At 30.4% G+C, this 24,897-nt stretch overlaps 1 protein-coding gene across 1 annotated transcript; it reads left to right on the top strand.

The window, feature by feature from the left end:
* Window positions 1-668: 668 nt before the first annotated feature.
* Window positions 669-17,830, top strand: LOC132740163 (uncharacterized). The gene is made up of 10 exons (XM_060728016.1): window positions 669-1,270; window positions 1,885-2,019; window positions 2,665-2,768; window positions 4,363-4,467; window positions 7,705-7,835; window positions 9,296-9,401; window positions 10,234-10,461; window positions 12,138-12,260; window positions 13,302-13,473; window positions 16,743-17,830. The coding sequence occupies exons 1-10, from the start codon at window positions 714-716 to the stop codon at window positions 17,233-17,235; spliced, it is 2,154 nt and encodes a 717-aa protein (XP_060583999.1). The 5' UTR covers window positions 669-713; the 3' UTR covers window positions 17,236-17,830.
* Window positions 17,831-24,897: the final 7,067 nt, after the last annotated feature.

The raw sequence follows: 24,897 nt of genomic DNA, 5'->3' as shown, positions 1-24,897 counted from the left end.
AATACAAATCTCAAACAAAGTTTTTAATGTTGCCTTACACTCTTTAAAAAGTACATTTTATTAATCAAGTAACAAATATACTCAACATCACTAAATTCTGCATTTTTTTTTCACGGTTATGGCATATTTTCATGTGACCAGTGATAAAATTGGTCAAAATTGACAAATTTTATTCAAACAACTGAACAACAAAGTGTTTGTGCAAAATATTTTAAATCTATAGATTTTTACATAGAAGTTAGAACAACATTTTACAAACTTTTGCAAAATGCAACAATAGTCAATTGAATTTGTGTTTCATTTGAAACAATCATCATTTTTTAAAATGTTCTTGTTTGTTGAAAAAATCAATTTTGAAGTATAATGTAAAGATACTATCAATATTTAAAATTATGCAAAATAACATTTAGAAATTTTGACTGAAACATTAAAAATTTGGATATAAACCACCATTACTGTGATGTAAATGATAACATACTGTTTTCAAAATGGCCAACATATGGTCTTCGTCTGGCTCATTTAAACCGATTTTGACTAAATTAATTTTGTTTCCTTGTGTCCTACAGCAGAAAATACTTATAATTAGGTTACAGCTTATGACAATTTTTGTACCCCAAGTTTCATGTGTTGTTTTCTTTCTTGCTTCTAAGTGTTAAGTGCCATGAACTTAAAGAGGAGAACAGTATATAAAAAATATATCTCATATTTCAGAGATGCAATTCCACACCCCAAAGAAATCGAAGAGGCCAAAATATTTTGGGCACAGTCCTGCTGGGTCACCTAAACCAAAGTCTTTCAACTCCATCCGCAATGAAATTGAAGAGACTGCAATTGAATCAGTAAATGATAGTGACAAAATTCTAAAGCTAGTTTCAAGATATGGGTTGAACAGAGTCGTTCAAATGAAAAGTGTAATAGGAAGCATTCCCCTGAATTTTCCACATCGACTAGAATTTGCTGTGGATATATGTATGTCCTCCACAGATTTTCAGTGTTATACAGAACTGGACATTAGACAAGCACTGTGTCTGGTAGATGATCTGCCAATTATTCAGGCATCAGTAGACAGTCTGCTGCTAAATGCCTCCATGAAGTTGAAGAAATCTTTTGGGTTTTTTCTATGCCCTAAAGTTGAGGAATGTTTATGTGAAGGGTGCAATGGGAAACTTTATGGAAGAAGAGAAGAAATTACTGAATGTACACTTTATAGTTTAAATGGACCTATAGCTGGGCTTAAGGCTGTTCTATTTTGCAGCAAATGTGGAAGCAGGTAATGTGTTCCATCTTGTAATCTGTTTTTTACATTAACAATGTAAGTCATAGATTTTATAACCTCTGACTGACGCTGCATCATCCTCCAGATGAGCTAAAATAATTCAAAAATTCAAACATGAGGAAAGTGTTTTAAGATTTTAAGAAAAGTAAAATGATTCAAGATTCAAGTAATGCTTCACATTATGTCACAGCTATTTATTACTGATTATGCATTATTTTTCATGACCTGTCTACTATGTGACTAAAATCCCCCTATTCCGCATATAATTTGACCTTCTTTAATAAATCTGTAGGTTTTAAGAACTGTTTGTGTTAATGAGTTTGTATACAGCACCATTCCATTAAAAAATAAATACATTACCTTTTGTACTGATATTATGCTCAATTTCTTGTTAAATTTTAAAAATTGTTCTCAAAGCAGACTACTTCATCATATGAAGCAAGACTGCTTTTTAAATAAATCAAGTGATAAATATGCAATTTTGCATTACTCATGAGTATTGCAAAATGAAATTTATTAAATTGATAACAAAAACGTCTCTAAATGGTTGCTGACGTTGCCATATTTTTGATGAAATTTCATATATAGAGATTCATATTTCAATGCAGGTATGGTATTGACAGTTTTAGACCTAGAAGGAAAGATGCACAAATATACCCAGACCATCTGAGCAGTGATGTAATACAAGCGTCTAACAAAGCATATTTCAGTCAGGATACATATGAATTTATGTGTGAATCAGGGTTAGTTTTAATTTTAATCTTTTCCACCAAATTATTGACATAAAAAAAAGAAACAATGGGTAACATGTATTTAGAATAATATTAAGGTATGACCGCACAAACAGATACAATTTATTTTGCAACTGAAATTTGTGAACATAGGTCAGATATAAAATATACTAGTATGCCTTAAAGGACACTTGCATGCAATATTTGACCAAATTTTACAATAGGGTTAAAGAGTGGGTATGGCCACTTGTCTGAACTGAAGTTTGACTATTAGAAGAGCCTATTTTCAGAAATGAGGAACCTTTAAATAATCTATAAAGCAGATTAATATGTCAAATCGTTTTCATGTTTTCCAATCAATGTTTCTTTGGAAACAAATGATATAACATTCTACTATCAATCCTCATAAGCAATATGATTAATTCACCTGAAAATTTATGAAATATGTGTTAAATAATATACCCAAACCTTTCAAATTTTACATGTGTTTGGCCCCATATATAAATGGTGTTTGTATTCAAACATGACAGGCTACAAAAATCTATGCTGAATAAAATGCACCTGCTCAAGTAGCATCTAAATTTCACTAACATGTACCTTTAGTCTTAGTATTGTGACTATTATTTTTGACTAAATCTGCTTTCTTTCTCCATTCAGAAACCATGGTTTTGTCTCAGCCCAAGCATTTTCACAGATCTATCAGACAGTGTTCCATGCTGACCATACCTCAACACGAAAATTTATACTTGCCACATCATCAGGTATTATCCAGATAGGCAAAAAGTCTTGATTATTCTCACTACTGGCCAAAAAATAATGCTAACATATGGCATGAAAACATTTTTAAGCTTTGAAATCTGCACCCCAGAATGTATACTGTTGAAAAAAGAATTACAAAATTTGTGAAGTTTTTCACTTACAAATTAAATGAAACGATTACGTCCAAATATCTAAAACACAAATGGCTACTAGTTCTTGCATACCAGACTGGCATTTTTGTTTGTTTTCCCCATTCCAGAAATTTCAGCAGGCATGGGAAGGGGTTGGGGGGGGGTGCCAGAAGAGCTGTGTGCTACAATGTCATTTTAGTGCATTTTTTGAATGAAATGCATTTAAATGTTGTCATTTTAGAAGGAAACTATGTGCTAAGAATGACGACATATTGACATTGCTATTAAAGTTGTAAATTCATATGCTATTGTCAGATATGGATGAAATTACATTAAATATTTTAACAAATATCTTATTTATGTAAACCATTTTAAATATGAAATAATATGGCAAAATATGAAGAAAAAAAATCTGACATATGTTTGCAGTTCAGCAGACATGTTCACAAAAAATCTTACGATTTATTTTAAGTTTTTCACTTACGATAATCGTAAGTTAAATCTTAAGTCATTTTCGCAAAGCCACTCGTAAGTTAAAATTTTATCATAAGATAAAAAATTCACTTACGATAAATCTTACGACAAAAACATCCCTAGCAACGTTCATTTGATAGTGATGTGCATGCTCTATATTTGATTCCGGTTTTAAAATCAAGTAATCAAGAGCTTGAAATATCTATTGTACACAATCAAATTTCAATAAGAACAAAATTGATTCAAACTGATATAATGTATATCTTGATTGAAGATAATTATATATATCTAAAAGTTTCAGAAAGAAGGTCTATTATGTTATTAATAAATAAAAAGGTACCACTAGTACATACTGGCAATGAAATCAAACTCACCAATTGTACAAGTTATAAGTTTTCAATAATACAAGTCTATAGTATAGTTCATATATTTAAACTATTCATAACCCTCTCTATCGTGATGTCATCAAGTCATGACGTCACAAATGTATATGTTGAAAAATAATTATACCTCAATTTTTGTTATTTACAGCATACTGTTTGCTTAATATTTAGTTGTCCTCCAACTTTTGTTTGTTTTTATTCAGTTTAGGTAAGAGATACATGATATTTTACCCTTAAGAGAGAAAAAAATACACTTAAACGAACAGGGAAGACCTATCGTAAAGTTACGACAGATTTTGCACCTAAGATTTTCTTAAGATTTTTTGTGAAAAGGAGATTTATCGTAAGATTTCTCTTACGACAAAAAATTATCGTAAGATTTTTTGTGAAAATGTCTGCAGATCAGAATATACTTCCCTTGGTCTCGTTATTTGGCAAGTCTCATAACCACCCAATGGGTGGGGTCCACTTGGGACGGATATTCTAATCTGAACTGCAACATATGACAGATATTATTAAACTTTTTTGTTGGTATTATTTCTTATTACTGCATGCTTACTGTACTTTTGTTAAAAACTTTTACAATTACTTTTTTATAATGATTTCAGAGACCAATGTTCTTCAAGAAAATCAAACTCAGATTGTTGATGGTGTTCAACTAACTACATTTCCAGCGATTCCTAATGAAATGCATAGAGAAATGGAAAATGATGGTACTTTATTGTATTTTTTTTATATTGTTTGAAGCAATTGTAGGAGTCTAGTGTCTATTGTGTCAAATATTCAGTTTTTGTACTTGTCTACATGTGTGTCTAAAGACAAAACATAAATTGTTTGATAACTTGCACTTGCCAAGATGTATAATATTTTTTATTCTAACACGACAAGCATTTTTCCCATATTGAACAAAGAAGAACCAAAGTGTGTGTTATCATGCTATAAAGTCACTGTTTGACATTCTATATTTAGACATATGATGTAATCGTTATACACATGACGTTACCACAAAAAATGTGACGCACTGACAATAAGTACAGAAACAAATCAAGCCAATTTAGTTTAAAATCAGGTATGGCAGCATTTATTTGTTGATGTCGTGTTAGAATCGAAATAATAAATCCAAATTGATGATTTTATTGCTTGATAAAATCACTGTTTGTCATTCGAATGCGCATCATTATATCACTTGGGCTACGCCCTCATGACATCCTTCCCGGCATCCAAACTCCAAACAGTGATGTTATTGAGCAATTAAATCTCAGTTTGTGAAATATTATTTCTTAAATATAATACATGTTGGAAACAGGGAAATAAATACTTGTTTATGACAAACTTATTAAAAATGTGAAAAATTTATATTCACTTATATAAATTTGGTAAAAGTAATTTATACTTCACAATAGCCACCTTCGTTGTCTTGGGGTTTAAGTCGCTGACTTATAATCTAGTTACCTCTCTGGCATGGGTTCGATCCCCGGGAGATGCTTTGGTAGTTTAGCGCGGAGGAAGGTAGTCTAGTACTGGTGTAACTGACTTCAGGAACGATGGTTAGGAAACTACCCGCCTATATGACTGAAATACTGTTGGGAAAAGGCGTAAAATGAAACAAACAAACATACTTCACAATGTGATGTGTTTGTGAACTTTAATATACTTCCTGCTCATGATTTTCTCTGTTTTCCAAATTTCCATAGAAAAATCACAAAAATTTGGCAAGCTGGTTCAGTAGGCTTTCCACTACACCACATGGCACAGTGTTTTTTTTTCACTTTTGGGGGAAGGGAGTCGGTGCCCATTGGAGGGGGAAAAATGCAATAGGAGGGGGATTTTTATAGACCCTTTCATTTAAGACTGTATTCAAGTTGTCGCCCTTGGATGACGTCATTAGGGGATACGGTGGTCAATGTCGATACGATTATACAATAATAGAGGGATCCAGACCGCAGGGAATAAAGATCTTAATCCTTTCTCTTGTAAGATTGAAATTTCCAAAATTTTGTGTAATTGAATAGGATTTTACATAAAAAGGATGGTGAAATGAATAAAAATGTTTACTATAATAAGGTTAACGGATTTGTTTTAATAGTGGCAACTGATCATGATTACCATTTTCGTTTAGGTAGTTTCGAAAAACGGCTGCGTAATAATTAATTGCAAGATACTGGTTTATTAAAATCATTTTGATTTAAACATTCCTAAGACAAAGAAAAAACAATATAAATCTATGTAATTTCAAAAAAATGTAAAAGAAAGGCATAAAAAGTCAAAATTCTCTTGAATGTACATGACTGTATACTATTTGTGTCGGCAAAAGACGCACTCTAAAAAAATCGTACATCACACCAATATATTTAAGCTGGTAAAGTAATATTTTTATCTTGATACATTTTAATTCATACTCTGCTTATCAAATTTTTTAAAAAAATCACAAAAAAAAACAAAAACAAGTTGTGAAACATGTTCGCAGAAATTCGTTATTAACTGAATTATATTTTTACGTATTTTTGACTGTGCCAGTTGGATCGAGTATCAAATCAGTAAGGCATGACCAATAAAGTCCCAAGGATGATCCATAACAAAATTCAGACCATAAATCTTTTGACAACTAACAAAATTGACGTAATCTGATGTAACGTTAAAACTCTAAAAAATGTGATTTATGATATCACAGCCAAGTGCCGATTGTATATACAACACATGTACCCTGTTAATTAATATGTTACGGCCCAGTGGCGCTTATATATTCACATCTATTTCTTTATGAAATAAGTTACTGGGAAAATGTCTTTATTTTCATAACCATAAGAATAGATTTTTAATATCAAAATTATCTTTTATTAACGTCTGTAGTGAATCTAAAATTATAAAAGTCAATGCCTCATGGTTTTCGTTCTTTTCGGAATATTTATAAAATTATATCCTTCACTTTGAAATATTTTTTATACGGCATACTGAAAAAGAATCAGTAAGTATTGACAGGATGCATTCCGTAATTGTTCTATTAAAGCTTAAAAACAATCATTAAAAGATATTGGCAATCTTATTTTCATGTTTGTCACAAATACGCCGGCATTTTCTATATGACAGAAAATAACACAGAAAACTAGAAAAAGGCTATTTAAATTTAAAATAGCCAATTTCAGTGTGTATGGGTGTTTATAAAATATTAAAATTTGATTTAGTTACTAGCTTTTTATCCTGGCATTAGAGAAAATCTAGATCTAATAAATATATTCACTTTGAAATTTCTCTGTTTCACTCCGTAGCGAGAAATAATCTCAATCTTTGTTTTTGTATTTTTTTCTTTTGTCTTGATATTGAATTTATGTATGCATGCCTAAATTTTTACATATTATAATTATAATTATTTACGCATTTAACTATTCAATAAGCTAACATTCTATGCGGCATGCATAGTTTTATCCCCCGTTTACGTCACATCCAGTAAGGGAAGTAACACTTCCCTTACTGTTATCGCTTAAATGAAAGGGTCTATACGGATCTAAAATATTGACGTGTCACATGATAAACTTGTTGGGATACCAGGAGTTAAGCTCCCCTTACCTATATGAAAAACCATGCATAACAGTAAGTCTTACAGGCATTAAATAAAGCATTTTTGGCAGTAAGTTGCAAAAAAATGATATTCATTGCAGGCAAATTTGGGCTGGTATATTATAGGGGGAAATTTCAGCTTTGAGGGGGAAAAAAAAACCATACTATTTTGAGGGGGGAATGGGGAGAATTTCGCCGAATATTTTGGTGAAAAAAAAAACACTGTGGCACTATGGCATGCTAATTTGTAGTTGTTTTTCTGTATAAAAAATTATGACCCTTCATTATATCCAAACAAACATAGTTTTTGGAGGTATACTGGAGGTGGCTGGTGGTTCGGCCGTCTGTTGGAAATTTCTTGTCTTTTTCCATCTATTTATTATTTCTTTTTCCAGTGGAAATTTCATCCTCTGGATATCGATTGAACCCATTTATGTCAAGGAAAATTGCCTCTGAGGCATTCTTTAGTGGTGAACTTAACAAAGAAGTAAGAAGTAGAAATATGGAGACTGTTCTGACATTCAAGGTAAATATTTTTTATACTTATACCACATTTTTAGACATTTTTATAAGTATATTAAGGGGAACAACATGAAGAGGAATTCTGCGCCAATCCATGTGCAAACCTTTGATGATCAAATTTTTCTTCTGATTTTTTTTAAAATTTATTTAAAAAAGTCGTGTGAACAAGATTTTATTTTAGAAAAAAATTTTATTTCCAAATGCATTAATAACCCAAGGGTCTAGGCCCTTTTGGGGATTTACAAGAAGGGTTTTTTTGTTTTTTAAATTTTACCTTTAAAATAAAAATTTCATTTGGGCACTTTAAAAATTAAAAGAATAAATTAAAAAATTAAAAGACCCCCCAAACGGGGAAATTTTTACCCCCGGCTACCCAAATTTTAACAATATTGCTAAAGGTTTTAAAAAATGGGTTTTTGCAAAAAATTTTAACCTTTTGCATTTGTCAATTGCTAGAAGAATTTTTTTTTAAAGATTTTACTATGTTTTTACTAGATATACATGTAAGAAAAACCAATGACCCATGGGGCGGAGCTGACCCCAAGGCTCTAATTTGAACAATCTGAGTAGAGGTCTACCAGACAATGCCTTATGCAAAATATCTAAGCTCTAGGCCTTTTGTGTCTTTACAAGAAGGTATTTTAAGTTTTTACTATATGTAGATATTGTGAAAATCAATGACCCCCGGGGCGGGCTGATTTTGAACCCAGGGCTATAATTTGAACAATCTTGGTAGAGGTCTACCAGACAATGCCTTATGCAAAATATCTAAGCTCTAGGCCTTTTGGGTCTTTACAAGAAGATTTTTTAAATTAATTCTTATAATTCCTTTTGGTTGCCATGGCAACCAGACTTCTGCATGGAATGAAATTCTTTGAACAACTTTGGAAGCCCTTCACCCAAGGATCAATCCTGCCAAGTTTGGTTGAATTTGGATTAGTGGTTTTTTCCCCAAGAAGATTTTTTAAGTTCACTATAATTATAATCTATATAACACAAACACACAGTGCCACTGCATCGCAGATGCTATTAGTGGCATAAAAACAAAGATAGATACACAGATCAATTATCAAATAATTTCTTTGGAAAATATACATGTATAACATTATCTAAAAGCTTAAATTTTCATAATATAAATGGCTAAACATCATCTCTAAAATTATGTAATAATGTAATATGACATGCAGTTACTGACATCATCATTGCATTATTTATTAATGAAAAAATGCTGTACGGCTTACATCAAACTTGCAAATAGACTAGTCATTTGTGACACACTTAAGCCTTTTGGCTATCAGTGCAGACCTGTACAGGTCAGTTAGCCACTTCCATTAAAAGAAAACTGAATCATTTTGAGAAAGGAAATGTCAATTGAAATAAAAAAGTGGATATAAATGTTAATTAATTGTCAACTTTTCATATGTCTCATTTCTTTGAAACCAATCAAATGAATTTAATCCACAGAATGACAGCAGTAGAGAAGAAGTGATGAAGAAGATTGATGACCTAAGAAAAACTGAATTGTACCTTCATCCCGAAGAAGACTGTAATCAAGTATGTCAGAAAAGAGGTAATTTATGAAATGAATATATAACTGTATATGAAACTGGTTATGCATCCCCATTTTTGTGGGCATATAAAAAGGCACATCAGCATGAACTTTTGAATACTTACTAGAATTATAAGTGGAGATATATGAATGGCAGCAGTATTTTTATAATATGTCCCCTTTTCATGAGAACATTTTTCATAATCATAGAAAGGATCTGAACTATGAAAGGTATCAACATGAAACTTGGAATAAGTTATTTTCATGACAAGGGACTTTTTTAAAACAGTAAAGATTTTTTCTGAAATTGTTTGGAGTCATACCCGTTTAAACTTTCTACTTTTACAAAAATCTTTAAGTATGATTTTTTTTTATTCGATTGTCAGGGCACTATGTACAGATGCACCAGTAATGTAAATGGCAGTATCCTAAAAAAATGTAGTTTTGTCCCTTTTACCTATGAATAGAGGTGCACATTGGTCATTGAAAGAAAATTGAAAAATATCTAAGGTTACTGATAACAACAATGTACTGAATTTTTACTTGATGGCTATTGGTTATAAATACATCTGTCTGATAAGGACCATTACTGGGAGATCAGTGCTTTTAGGGTATATATGCGATAATTAATATCAGGAAATGAAGTGCATAAAAACCCTAATCCTTTAACTTTTTGTGTTAAATAACTTTTTAGTTGTTGAACTAAAAAGAAAAGCATTTGACCCTCCTTATTGAGCACGAAACGTGCTTTTTATTTTTTTTTTATATAAAAGTTTCACATTGTAAATGTATAGAAAAGTAATTATTGTTTTAGATCAGTACTTAAAATAGTGATTCTATACTTTCATGATAGGATGTAAAAACTTGAGGGTTATTGATTCCTGCTGGAAATTATGCATCCCGCACTGTATGCTTGCTGTACCAACTGAAGTTAAAGGATCATCACTGCTCACCTTTCCAAATGTCTGCACAGAGGAACCAATGGCTGGCTCAGTATTTTGTCAGAATCACTATGAAGTTTTAGTGCGCAATTCTGTTCCAACCGAGAAAAGAGCATTTCTTAGATTCATTGGGTGCAAAGGTAATAATCTTTGTTATAAAAATGATTTTCCTTTCCAGCAATCCATGCAATTATGAGAAGGTTAGATAGGTTGTTAATTTGTGCTTTTAAAATTAAGTCCTTTTTACCGAAATAATTGATAACTGGTTGAGTTATTTCAATAATATGGAATTTAAGAAAATTTTCAATGCAAACCACAAGTCCACTGTATTAAAATTGTTATGGTCTGGCAATAATTTTTTTGGGAATGGCTATGATTTTTTGGGGTGTATATTGTAGCAGAATGAAAGCAAAAAAAAAAATCTTATTGAATGACCATTCAATATCTACTTTTAGGCATGTAAATGGACTTCAGTGGAGTCGCCTTTGTATAGAGATATGAATTATGTTAATTTGAATATTAGTATGAGATAGAAAATGGTAGAGGTTACTAAGTTACATGTCTAAGGTAATTAAAAATTAAATCAGAGCTTGAAAATGTATTGTGTCTAAGAAAACAGTCTGCATATCATAAAAACAATAAGAAATAACAAGAACTATTGGAGGACAGTATTGGCTCGACTATTCAAAAAAGTTGTCACAAGGGTGTTTTATTGAGTATAATAATGCTAATTACCTATGAATACATAAAATAGACCGAAAAGGTACAAAAGCTTGTTATTTAGTTGTTTTATCAAGTAAATCACTGCTTTATTATTATGAATGCATAAAAATGTCCCCAAAAAGGCACAAACACTTCAGTAGTTATGGAGATAACACCTTACAAGGAATTTGTAATTTGAAAATAAGGGAGAAAAATCAGCCTAAAAAAAAGATAGAATTAGGGATCTAGGTCAGTAACCTACAGTTATGATTCTAAATACATTTGTGAAGTTTTAAATAAATATCTTTAATAGTTATTGAGATATTTAAAACTTGCATGTAATCATTTAACCAAGAGACTAAGTAAAAAAGGGGAGATGAATCAGCCTAAATGAAAGTAGAGTTATGGAACTTGGTCAGTGACATACAATTATGACTCTTTAATTATGATCCTAAGTACAAATAAATATCTTTGAAGACCTTTAACCTTTCACCAAAATCTCTAAGTTTCAAAGGAGCAAATAATTCTGCAAATATTGCAGTTATGCAATTTTGCAAATTGATGTACATTGTTACTATAAAAAAAGTATTGTAAATTTCATTTGAATATCTCAGGCAATAATTGAGATATTTGACTTTACAACAAAACTTTAACAAAAATTTCAAAGTTATAAAGGGGCAAATAATTCTGCAAATATTATAGGCAGAGTTATCCAACTTCTTAATCTGATGTACATTGTTACTATAAATAAGTATTGTAAGTTTCAAGTGAATATCTCAAGCAATATTTGAGATATTTGACTTTACAAAAATCTTTAACCAAATTTCTAAGTTATAAAGAGGCATAATTTTGTAAATATTTTAGGCAGAGTTATCCAACTTGTCAATTTGATGTACATTGTTACTATAAATAAGTATTGTAAGTTTCAATTGAATATCTCAAGCAATAATTGAGATATTTGAATATACAAAAAACTTTAACCAATGCGGATGCTGATGTTGTCGCGTCTACAATAGATCTCATATTCTTCGAATAGTCGAGCTAAAAAATGAATGATCATGTAAATAAATGGATCATTTACCAGCAATAAAAGAAAGGAATGCTTTATTTTCAGAGAACCCAACAAGTCAAGAGGACATAAAGAGAGTGGATGAGCGTGTTCTTCAATTCATGTTGGAACTGCGCGACAAGGATAGTGCATTGAATGAAATCCAGACATCTGCTACAATATATCAAGGTCCTATTTTATTTATTGTATAAATTATCATTAACTATGCAATTACAAATAATTAAAAATAATATGAAAGATTCCAGTTCTTTTAAACAATTAATAGCAACTAATAATAACCAATGAACAATTAAGTTATCATTGCCAATTGACATTAAGAACAAATCCAGTCTCTTAAAATTAGAAATATTGTCAAAAGATCTATAATAATAGTCTAAGGGCTGTTATTTGAAGAGGCATTTTTATAAAAAATTTGAGGGGTTAATGCTGAACCATAATTATACAGTCATGTTTATCAATCAATCAAGCGTAACATTTCTGAATGTGCGATAATCTGATTTCTTTGTAAGACAAAATTCCCTTTGAACAAATCCCTTTCATGTATTTTTGTATATCTGGACAAAATCCCCTTCACATGTGAAATTTTGAAGTGGACAAAATCCCCTAAATAAAATTTCTACCTAGGACAAAATCCCCCGCGGATGAATTTTCTGTTTAAAAAGTGGGTATAATGAGGGCCACATACTGCATTATGATGTGTGTTGATTTCGGAAATATTGGTTTCAACAGCTGAGTTCCATACTGTTAAGGCCTGTGCTAGACGGACAGTGTTGCACAATTTATTTCTTCCTCACAATCTTTCAGAATTTATAGACGAGTTGTATTATAGTGGTTTTTAAATTAAAAGAATATTTTTAAATAAATAAAGTGATGGCATTGATGATTTGACATTTAAAACTTCAACAATAATGGAAAAACACACTCTGTCTAATCATTCAACTTTAATATATATTTGTTCTGCAGAAGATACCACAATTATAATGAACATTTCTAATCTATTTAAATTGTTTTAATGGTAATATAATTTGGTTGATAACTGATAACTTGTAAACAGACATCAGATATGATTCAGGAACCCTTGATACACAATACTCCAAAAAAAACAATATATGCACTCATTAAGGATAAGGGGATGCAACTTTTAGGAACAAGAGGACTGTCAAGGACAATGGTATATATTACAATCTTGGAATTTTCTTTCATTTACAGGGACTGCTGAATTAATTAACAAATATGAAGTGGAAACTCTCAATACTATCAGCCCTAAAACAGCATGCAATAAAGATACAGGTGAAAAAGGACGATTGAGGCAGAGAGCACGGGGACATTTTGCAGCTGTTAGCGGTGGAGGAAATATTCTCTGCTTTAATCCTATCTACAAGTAAGTTTTGAGGGAATTTAATCAGCATTCTTTTCCAATCTCATATCAGATTCTGTTTTATGCAGCTGTTTTGATGATTCTTAAAAGTAACACTCTTTGGAGCACACATTTATTTACATACATTGCAAATTGAAAATGGTTATTTAAGTATTATCATTGCTAGTGGTTAATAACAGAAAGGCTGATGCACTAACCAGAATATCACTGGTTACAAAACAAAGTCTGGCCAGGACTGGTATATTTTTTTGTATGGCAGCAACTGACGCAAGAGTTTAATTTCATCTAATGTTAGTTGAAAATTTCATTATTTTTGTATATCCAGACATAATCCCCTTCATGGGTGGACATAAACCCATTCATGTGTGAAATTTTGAAGTCATAAAATTGGCACCTTGGACAAAATCCCCTTTGGCGGAATTTTCGGTTTATAAAGTGGGTATGAGAGCGACATACTGCATTATGCTGTGTAGTAAATATCTTTATCTATAAAAAAGTGGAAAATATTTCAGCAGAAAAGCACATTCAATTAGCAACATTAAAATTAGGGTTTCTTAATCGGAAAAAAATCATAATCGAAACATTTACAATAACAGTAAATATGTACAATGCACATATCATGCTTTAATATTTATAAGAATTCCATTAATTATCTATATTTTGTGTAACTACCACTTAAGATTAAAATAAACTAGTTACGCATGCTTCTGTTCATCATTGTAAAAGTATTTTAATCAAATAAATTCATTATATCTATGAAATTATTATGTCTCAATTCCTATAAAGGGATGAATAAGCTATGTATGAGAACAAGAGAAGTTAGTCATTAACAAAAATTCCAGGTTTTTTTAATGACACTGTATATTGATATTGTTACCATCTTCAGTGTGTAGAATAATTTTATACATATCTTCTTTGTTTGAAGTCAAAACATGTTTATTTCATATTTACAAATAGACTGTGTAGACATTTTCTAAATTTAAATTTGAGCATAGTATGTCTTTAAACTAGAATGCCTCACTGTCAACTATTAACCTCATGGTCACCAGTATGCTTTCTCATTCATTTAATGAAAGTTATTGGGTACACCAAAGCTGGCTTTAATTTACAGTGTTGTTATAATACAGCGAGTCATTTAAGTAAGAGCAAGAAGATAAATAACCGATGATTGATCATTGAACTTTGTATTCAATCATTGCTAATCGGTCCTATAAACGATCAATTAACGATTATACTCGATCATCGTTTAATCCCTAATTAAAATCACATTAAAATTGCTTTGTTAAAGCATTCATAACAATCAATCAAGTAGTGCAGTGATCTTGGTTTGATTAAATTATCCCTCTTTCATCAATAGAAATTGTAACAATGGATAGTACATATATATAAATTCGAATTATCAACTTATACAATCAATGAAACAATAATGTTGGCTAATAAAATTGTTTTTCATACTAATCAATTTAAAACAATAAAAGAAATTGCCTGATCAAATATGTGTTTTGCAGTTAATAATTTACCATAATTTTTTTTTTTTTTTTTCAATTTTTTTTTCAATTTTATTTATTCATTCAGATCATACAAACATGACAACATGAGGTAATAATACAATTACATAATAAATGAGGCTTCAGAATCAGACAGTGTCAAAATAACAAGATATATAAATTGTTAACATATTATAAATATTGCGGGAGAGTCAGTATTAAAACATATACTTCAATAGGGTTCTCCACAGCATTAAATTTATACAATTTTTGGCTAATTTGAATCTTAATATAATTTCTTTAATAAATAAACAAAGTTTTTTGTAATCTGGAATGTTAACATCAGTGTTCATAAGAAGATCAATAGAATGTATATTATGTTTCTGTAAATAGTTATGTTTTAAAAAACGTTTCCTGCTGTTATCAAAACAAGGACACTCAAAAATATAATGAAATTCATCACCAATTGATCTATCTATATTTATGAAACAATGGGATTTTGTCCAGGTAGAGAAGGGGATGTAGTCCAGCTTTGCAAAAAAAATGAAGGGGAATATGTCCATCCATGAAGTGGATTTTGTCCGAAGGGGATTATGTCTGACATTCCACATCTACAATTTTACAGAGTGGATAAACGGTCCCACACCTTAATTTCACAGATATTTCAATTAAAAAAATGCATTCAGAAGGAATTTTTTTACTCTTGTAGAAAATTTCCTGAAAGTTTCATGGTTAGAGAAAATTATAATTGAAACAAATTTATGAAAACAATTGACTGTCCCTATTCTATTATTTCTATTTATCTCCACCTGAAAGAAAGTGTGCATTTACTTAAAAAAAATACTGTATGATGATTCTGCACACGGATGTCCTTCAGGGCCCTCGATCAACCAAATCCCCCACCAAAATAGTATGTTTTTTCCCCCTAACAGAGATAAAAATTCCCCCTCAAAACATATAAGGTGTTAAAGAAAAAATTGAAAGCTCATGTTGTTTTTGAAAGTAAAAATCCATCTATTTGACAGCTTTTTTGTAAGTGGAATATCGTACAGTACATGTCTGCAAGTTTCCGTTTGTTTTTTTTTCCCCCAAAATCTACCGTCACACATTGGTCTTTCATCCTGTAAAAATGCTAAAATTTCAACAGAAATATGCAGCAAAAAAATTACAATTCCCATCAACAATTTGATTTCAAATTGTTTATTCATGAAATCATTTTTTTTGTCTTCAAAATGTTACATCAAACACGGTAAATTTGCTGTAAATTACAAACTTGTAAGTTTTGTTTTCATGATACTTAATTAAATAACTGATGTAAAACGATCTTATAATAAACAATCAATTTAATTTTATATAATTTACATTAGAAACAACTAGAATTGTGGATGTGTAAACAGAAAACAAACAAATTTTCATTTGTCACATATTTTCACAATGCTTATTTTTTTTTTTTTTGGGGGGGGGGTGAATCTAGAAAGCTAAGCAGCATAAGATCTGAATGAGTTAGGTGTTAAAAACTTTCTTCAATCTTATCAATCACTTCTGAACAGTTTAGTGTAACCTATTTGGGATTTTTAAAAAAATATTATGGGTGTAAATAGAAAACAGCTGATATTTAAATAAGTTTATTTGATATCTGATCATAAAAAAAAGAAGAGGAAAATTCCCCCCATACACTAAAATTCCCCATGCTGAGGGTAGCGACCCGCTTCCCCCAAATTAAATGCATTGTCATTTTTTTAGTTCCTTTAATATGGAAAATCTAGTAACGTTTTCGTTTTTCAGAAGTGAAAGTCCAAGTCAAGTATTCATGCTGACAGTCCAGATGATTTACAATGAGATGAAAGATGTCCCTGAACACGAGATTGAAGAAAAACTGAGAAAATATATACTTTCATATGACAATATGTGCAATTTAGATAAACTGAAGGCTGCACGAGAAGACCTCCCTTTACCTGGCCACCTGGCAAAAATGTGGACACACATTAGAAAGATAATAGACAGACTCCACATTAAGAACCACAAAGACAGACGTTGTCAAAATGTGTATAATCCAGAAAAGGTTCTAGAAGAAAATGAAAAAAATGTAAATACTATGGCAGCAGAGCAACTTTTTGCTTGGATGAGTCGCTTTAAGAAGATTGTAAACAGTATGACACAGACTCATCATCTCTTTTATCTACATAGAATGTGTATACGGAGAAACAAGTACTCTGCACTATGTAGAAAAAGAGGAGTTGAGCCTGTGCATCCTGGTATTAATTCAAAATTGCTATAGTATGAAGCCCATTAAAGGAACTCCACTGAGGTTTAAAAGCCTAAAAACAAAACATTTGAATTTTATACAAAAATGAGCTGGGGCACTTTAAACGGAAATTTTTGCAAAGATAGATCAGAAAATATTTTGAAATAAATTGAAAATCGTGCTTTTATGGGTTTCTTAGCTCGATTTAAGTGAAAAGTGTTAAAACGCTTTTCATTTTGGTTTTTTTTTTTACAATTTGAATAATTATTCTGGAAAAAACGAATACAGCCAATGATCTAAAATTTTGCACAATGATTAGGGGTATAAACCTACATCAAATAGTATGTTTAGCTGGAAAAAATATTTTCAGTCTTATCATGTCAAAAAACCTCAGTGGAGTCCCTGTAAGTGTGGTATTTGTGTGTGCATATATAACAAACATTACATTTTCTTTTAATTCCAAACAACTCTCTCTGTTTGCTATATGGTTGGGGTTTTTTTTCTAACATTGGCTCCATCATGTCATAATAATTTTTGAATTTCACGTAAGAGATAAAACATATCTAAATTAATGAAAAGAAAATTTTGTCTTTTTATGTATTTCTATCCAGTGAGTGTAGGACAAAAGCCCCCCCCCCTTCTAAAAATGACACGGTGGACAAAGGCCCCCCCATGAAATTTCCACAAAGGACAAAAGCCCCCCCCCCCCATAAAAAAGGAATAATAAGAAATAAACCAGAGGTTTGAAGTTCACATGAAATTGTTTTACAAAATTAATGGTCTACAATTTTTCAAGACTTTTCAACATAAAAAGATTCAACCAATGTCTCATTCCACAAGTTATTCTATAAAAATCCATGAAATATCCAAATTTGACAAATTGTCACACTTGACAGTCATGTCTTTCGGAAAAAAAAATGTCATGAAAGCATTTCGATATATAATTTCTTCCGATGCTTCAGTTTTATTTTAACTTTTTTTATTAACTTGATTGTTAATAGGTAATAAACAGTTAGAAAACCACTTTTTTTTATTTGATATATTTGGTGTTGGTTGAATTTATTTAGCTTCAGGATTCATGGTTGATGCAGTAAATTTTAAAGTGCTTTATCACAATTTTTAGCTCGCCAGTGTAATAATAAAATAAGAATCATTTTTCATAAATAGGGTGTATGTTATTAAATACTCTATCACATAATGGTAAAACAAAACAATCATAAAATCTACTAGTAAATTTTTTTTTCCATCAGAAAATTTCTACAATTTACGTCAATTGAATATTTTATGTTGCAATATAGATCTTTTGTGTAAGTAACGTAAATGCCATATTTTATTATATGTCTAAATTATCTTAATGATGTGCTAAGGTAAAAATACCTTTTTTACATAACTTTTTTTACAATAATCTGTTTAGTATAGTATTAGGGAATCTAAATTCTTATTTCAACACGAAAAGCTTCAATTTGATGATGTAAATCTGACAAACAATTACTGGGTTTTTTTTTGTATATGTTCCCACATAAGCATGCTTAAATACTAGATTTTTCTTAGACGGGAAATTTTTTAATTTTTTTTCCAAGCAATTTATAAACCGTTGAAATCAGAAAAAATTTAATGTTGTTGCACTCACTGTGCCTTCCTGAGAAAATTTTGCGTGTTTTCATAAAATATCACTAGAATGAAATTAAATTGTTTGACATATACACAATACACCTATAACTTGTAAAAGAGCAATTGTTCATACTATGGCAATATACAAACTACAGTTATGGCATCTTTTACATGCCAAATTGTCAACACCTTGCCAACACAATATACAGACAGGTATCTTCGGAAATCAGGCTAGTATAGGAAACTTTACAATTAACAATTTGTCAACACCTTCGTTAAGATCAAGACATTTTGACACCTATCAGGTAGATGCTGCTATGAAACAGTAAAATTCACTTTAACATCTGTAAATTGACGCCTTCAATAGAATTGACCAATGAAACAATTGGATTAAACAGCCAATGATTAAGCATCTGACTTAACTAGAAATGGTTTAAATAATTCAAGTTCAGAGCAATTTATCATCTCTATTTGAGAATTTAATTCATTCAGAAAGTGATTTCTAAAAGTGTTAATTCAATCATGCCTAGTTCAGGAATAGTTCGTTCTGAAGACAAACTTCGGTTTGGATATATAGTGAATGGGAAATTCAAAGATTATACTAACTTTGGCATTGAACTTTTGTATTCAATTGAGACTAACCTCCCAACAGGTCCTGGATATATGGCACTAGTGACTAGGGCTACAGACAGTGTTTCTGGGTATGTAATATCTACATTTTCTAAAAGGAGATGATACTTTAAAATGCACTATAACAGAACAACAATTCATTTCCTTATATAACAGGGCAATATATTACTTTCCTTATGGTTGTGGAATTTTACTGTCTGAAAAATTGGGTATATAACTTGTAAAAACAAGTCAAAATAAAATACCATTTTTGGCCATAAAGAACTGAATATTTAATTGTGTTATGATGTTATTGGCATTATTCAAATAACTTCCCTTGTCAGGTAGTAGTGCTAAGTTACTTTACAATTTCTAATAATGCTTATCCAAAATTTATGTTTTTAACATATTTAGGAAAATTTTTTGTTTTGATGATTGTTTTAGCAAAAGTAAAGAATCAGTTTGACACATATCCACTCATATCAAGTACATACAATGTAGAGTATCTAAATACATATATTAACATTTATATACATTTTCATGCATCTGAAAATGGGTTCATAAAAACTGCTTTTAATTTCTTTACATCTGAAATGATACTAAAAGTATAATGTGTTTCCAGAATTCATTTCTTACTGAATATTCTTCTTTTTCTGGGTATGTTTTAGTTTTGTAGTTGTTCTATGATATAACTAACATAAAAAATGTTAAAGGAAAACGTGTATATATATCTTGTATTATTGCTGTGTGTTACCTACCTGTGCATTTATTAAAATTTATTATTGTTCGTAGTTAGAAATGTAACCTGGACAAAACATTTTATGTATGAATTCTTGCATAAATAAAAGAAACTTTATCAACTATAATCCCCCTTTTATGGACACATTCAGATAGTTTATATGAAAATGCATTTTATAAAATCGAAATATGAAAATATAAAATATGTTTTCCTGTCTAAAATCTGAAACAAATATACGGAGCATGCACATCAATATAATTATGAACATTGTTATTTTTTGCCTTAAGATAAATTTTTAACATACTTTGTCTTTGTTACAATTACTACGATCATCGTTAGTCTGAAACTTATATAAATATTTTTTTCCAAGATTTTTTCAAGTTCAAAAAATCAAAATTACTGAAGACTTAAAAAGGAATTCAAATGAATTTTATGAGTTGATTTTAATTAGTACTGGTTGGAGAGATAACTCCGACATTATCTTCCAGTATATTTTAAATATTGAACCACCTAAACAAAGATCAGTTCAAAGACTTTACATTACACCACAAAAACTATGTATGAAAATGGAATCTGGTACTTCTTTAAGGTCTTGAATGAGGTATACAAAACATGGTCTTTTTACCCCCCAACAGAAGACAAAGTTGACAATTTTTAAGTAAAGAATGACTGGATAATCAGCATCAATAATTTATTTTTACATCTTATATGGCTTATCTATCTTTTGTAAATATTTAAACAATTTTTCAAAAATCTTTCCCAAGTCACACTGGCCTGTGGTCAATACATTTCTAACTACATTACTGTAATTTAGTAAAAAGAATGTTTTGAAGCAGTTTTTGCCTACAAAAAGTTTAAAGTATTTGAAAAACATTAAAAAGTCTATCAAATTATAACAAATCATCACATTCTGTCCTGTTTCTATACTATTAGGTGATCATGTGCTTATTTGTTGAAAAAAAAAAGCTAAAACAATTATATTTATAAAGTGTCTGGGTTATCTATGTGTCAGAGTTATCTCTCCAACCAGTAATGAAAAGTTGATTTCGGTTAATTTGCAAAGATCAAATTTAATTCAGTATCATATCAACAGATTTAGTCTGTTCCAATTTGAACAATAAGCAGAAATGCATCAATGGAAATACAGTCTTACCAGGGTAGGCAAAATATATTTTTACTTACATGTCCGTTTGATATTTAAATAGTAAATTATTGAAATTCCATTTGTTGGTACAGGCTATGCAACAACCTGGGCAATACGGAGAATATATTTTTACGCCCCTGCTCACTTATTTAGGCAGAGAAGATGGTCTTTAGTGTCCATAAACTGAACAAAAAACCTTCAGAATATTTAAGACATGGAATAAAAAGTTTCAAGAAAAAAATCTGCATTAGCCAAATGTTGACCTTTAATTAAGTATATTCAAATCGACATCATGTTGATAACCTAGGCTAAAATTCAGGTAAACAATTTCATTAATTTCTAGGCATTTTTCTGACATGAATTATATAATACACAAACTGTGTTTTAGAAGCTGTATTCCCTATTACTAGTCCTGTATTAGTTCAAAAAAAGTTTGTATTACAATAAATTTAAATAAGACTTTATAAAATATAGCAATTAACAGTTACTTTTCCTATTTACACTTCAAAAACTGGTTGATTTCTTTACTTCTTTTATACACTTCTGAAATCCTCACTTGATAGAAAAATATTTCAGTGTTAAGAATTAACTTATATTTAAATGAATTTTCAAGGATTTATAGCAAACAGTCTATACATTTTTCGCCAAGGAGATTTATTTTTATTTTCTATCTAATTAAGCAACTAGAAGTTAATTTACTGACATATAATTACAAATCATGGAATGTCACCAAATTGTTTTTTTGTGTTGGTTTGATATACCTTGTTATTAATTATAATCCTATGATGTTAATGCTTTTGTTTAAATATGGAATGTTATAAGACTATTAGAGAATAAATGCAAAGTTAATGTTTCCATAAATTTTCTTGTGTTTTAAAAGTCCCCTACTGGTTTAACCCTAGGTCAGTCTGTCCATCAGACAGTCTGACCGTCCACAACACTGGATTCTGTGATAACTCAAAAAGAACTGAAAATATTTTTATGAAACTTCATATATGGATAAATGGCAGTCAGGAGATTATGCACATCTTTTCTTTTCTTCCCATGTTGAAAATTCTGGTTGCTATGGCAATATATTGACTGAAAATATGGCGAATTTAACATATAAATTGAATTCAGAGATTACACAAAAAGTACTAAAAATATTTTTATGGAACTTGAATTATGGGTAGATGGCTGTCTTGAAATTATGCAAATCTTCTTTCGTTCCTATATTGAAATTTCTGGTTGCTATGGCAACAAAATGACTGAATTTCAAGAATTCTGGTTTTATATTTTACTTCCATTAATTATAAGTTCTTAATTTCTTAAATTATGTCATTCAAACTTTAATTATAAGTTTTTGGTCATCAACCACACCTAGGTCTACCAAGCTTGCAAAAATTTATCAGAATTACCTGCCTAGAACTTAAATCGCTTTTAAAGATATTTTCCCAACAAATTTACTTAAAATAAGGAAAAAGTTTTAGCATTGATTATACTTACTCATTCTCATAATGGACCTTGTATCAACATAATTTCTTTACTAAGCAGGGAAACTTAACACATTACTATGATATAGACAAGAGTAGAACTCAAAAGATTTAAGTTCGATCATTCATTCATTCATTCAATCATTCATTCATTCCATGCTTTAATTGACTGGCCAATGGCTCATCAGAATGTTGCTGTATGGAAGATTATTAATGCCAAAGTTACATCTTGCTTTCTTACGTTACATCGTGCTTTCTAACTTGTACATCATGCATTCTGACTTGTACATCTTGCAGTTGCTTTCTTACATGCACATTATGCTTTCTGCTGTGTGCGTCTTGCTTAATTGTATGTTGATATTGTTATTTAACGATCAATAATTATTCATTTGTTGATCTGGTTTATTAATTCAATAACTTAACCTGCAACTGTTTGTATTTGGGTCTATTTACTGACAACATGAATGACGATTGTCATAAGGTAGAATGACGCATAGCTGAAAGCCGAATGCAGCAAGCATAATACGACACAACATCTGTTGTAATAATGTGACACCCAAATTATGATTATGATTCGACCAACTAAGCACTTTAACCCTTTCGCTGCCAGAGGCTTATTTATTTATTGATCACCTATTTGACAGAAGGTTTTCTAAGAAATTACTATATTATTAATTAATATTATTATTAATGTTTCAAAATCTGCTTGTATAATAATACTCTTTGTTGATGGTATAATTGGCTATATATTTTTGATGATTATTGTTTTTATTATAATTATAATCAGTCCCCTACCAGTTTAACCAGAGGGGACTTTAGACCCTCAATCCGTCTGTCTGTCAGTCCACAAAACTGGATCCCACAATAACGCAAAAAGTACTGAAAATATATTTATTATTAAAAACTTGATATATGGATAGATGGCAGTATGGAGATTATGCGCGTCTTTTTCCTTTCTTCCTATGTTGAAAATTCTGGTTGCTATGGCAACAAATAGTCTGAAAATATGGCAAATTTAACACATAAACTGGATCCAGTGATAACTCAAAAAGTACGAAAATATTTTTATGAAACTTAAAATATGGGTAGATGGCAGTCTGCAGATTATGCAAATCTTTTTCTTTTCTACCTATGTTGAAAATTCTTGCTTGCTATGGCAACAAATAGCCTGGATTTCATGATTTCTGATTTAAATTTTTCAGCTTTTTTCACTATAAGTTCTTTATTTCTTAAGGTGTTTACTTCAAACTTTAAATATAAGTTTCTGGTCATCAACCACATCATAATTCATGTGACAAGGTTTACAACTCTAGCACAAAAATTATCAGTTTTACCTCCCTTGAACTTAGAATTTTTATGAAAAAAAATGTCCTTTTTAAATAACTTCTTTATTTCCTAATGTATCTACTTCAAACTTCATATATATGTTTCTTATTATCTCTTAACATTTTTGAAAAGGTTAAATACACTATAGCAAGACTATTTACAGAATTATGTCCCCCTTGAAATTGGTATTTTTTACTCCAACTTCTTCATTCCTAATAGGATTAACTTTAAAATCCATGCAACATCGTAACAATATGACAAGGTTGTATAAACAGAATTTCCTTACTAAGCAGGGAAACTTAACACATTACTGTGAAATAGACAAATTTAGAACTTTAAGAGATATAAGTCCATTCATGTCATTCATTCACTGGTAAAATTGAAATCAGAATGTTGCTGGGGTTCAAACCGGTAGGGGACTTTAATATGGATTGCTTGCAATACTATGATAATTGCTTGTTATTAAAATTATAATTATTACTATGAGAAATGGCGAAGCCGTCCATGTGGCCAATACACCGAAAATAATAGGAAAGGCATATGCCGTCCCTATGGCAGTGAAAGGGTTAAGCAACATGTAGTCAGAATGCAAGATGTACAAGTCAGAATGCAAGATGTACACGTCAGAATTTAAGATGTACAAGTTAGAATTAAAGATGTACAAGTTAGAAAGCAAAATGTAATGAAACAATTTTGGCGTTAATATCCTTCCATTATTGCTGGGTTTCTAACTGGTAGGGGGTTAATAATAATTAAAAATTGCTTCTTTTCAAAGTTTTTGTAGACAGAGCCAT

Source organism: Ruditapes philippinarum, unplaced genomic scaffold (assembly GCF_026571515.1).
Source record: "Ruditapes philippinarum isolate M1 unplaced genomic scaffold, ASM2657151v2 ctg7121_1_1_1_1, whole genome shotgun sequence".
NCBI classification, from domain to species: Eukaryota; Metazoa; Mollusca; class Bivalvia; order Venerida; family Veneridae; genus Ruditapes; species Ruditapes philippinarum.
This window is presented reverse-complemented; position numbering and strand designations above follow the sequence as displayed.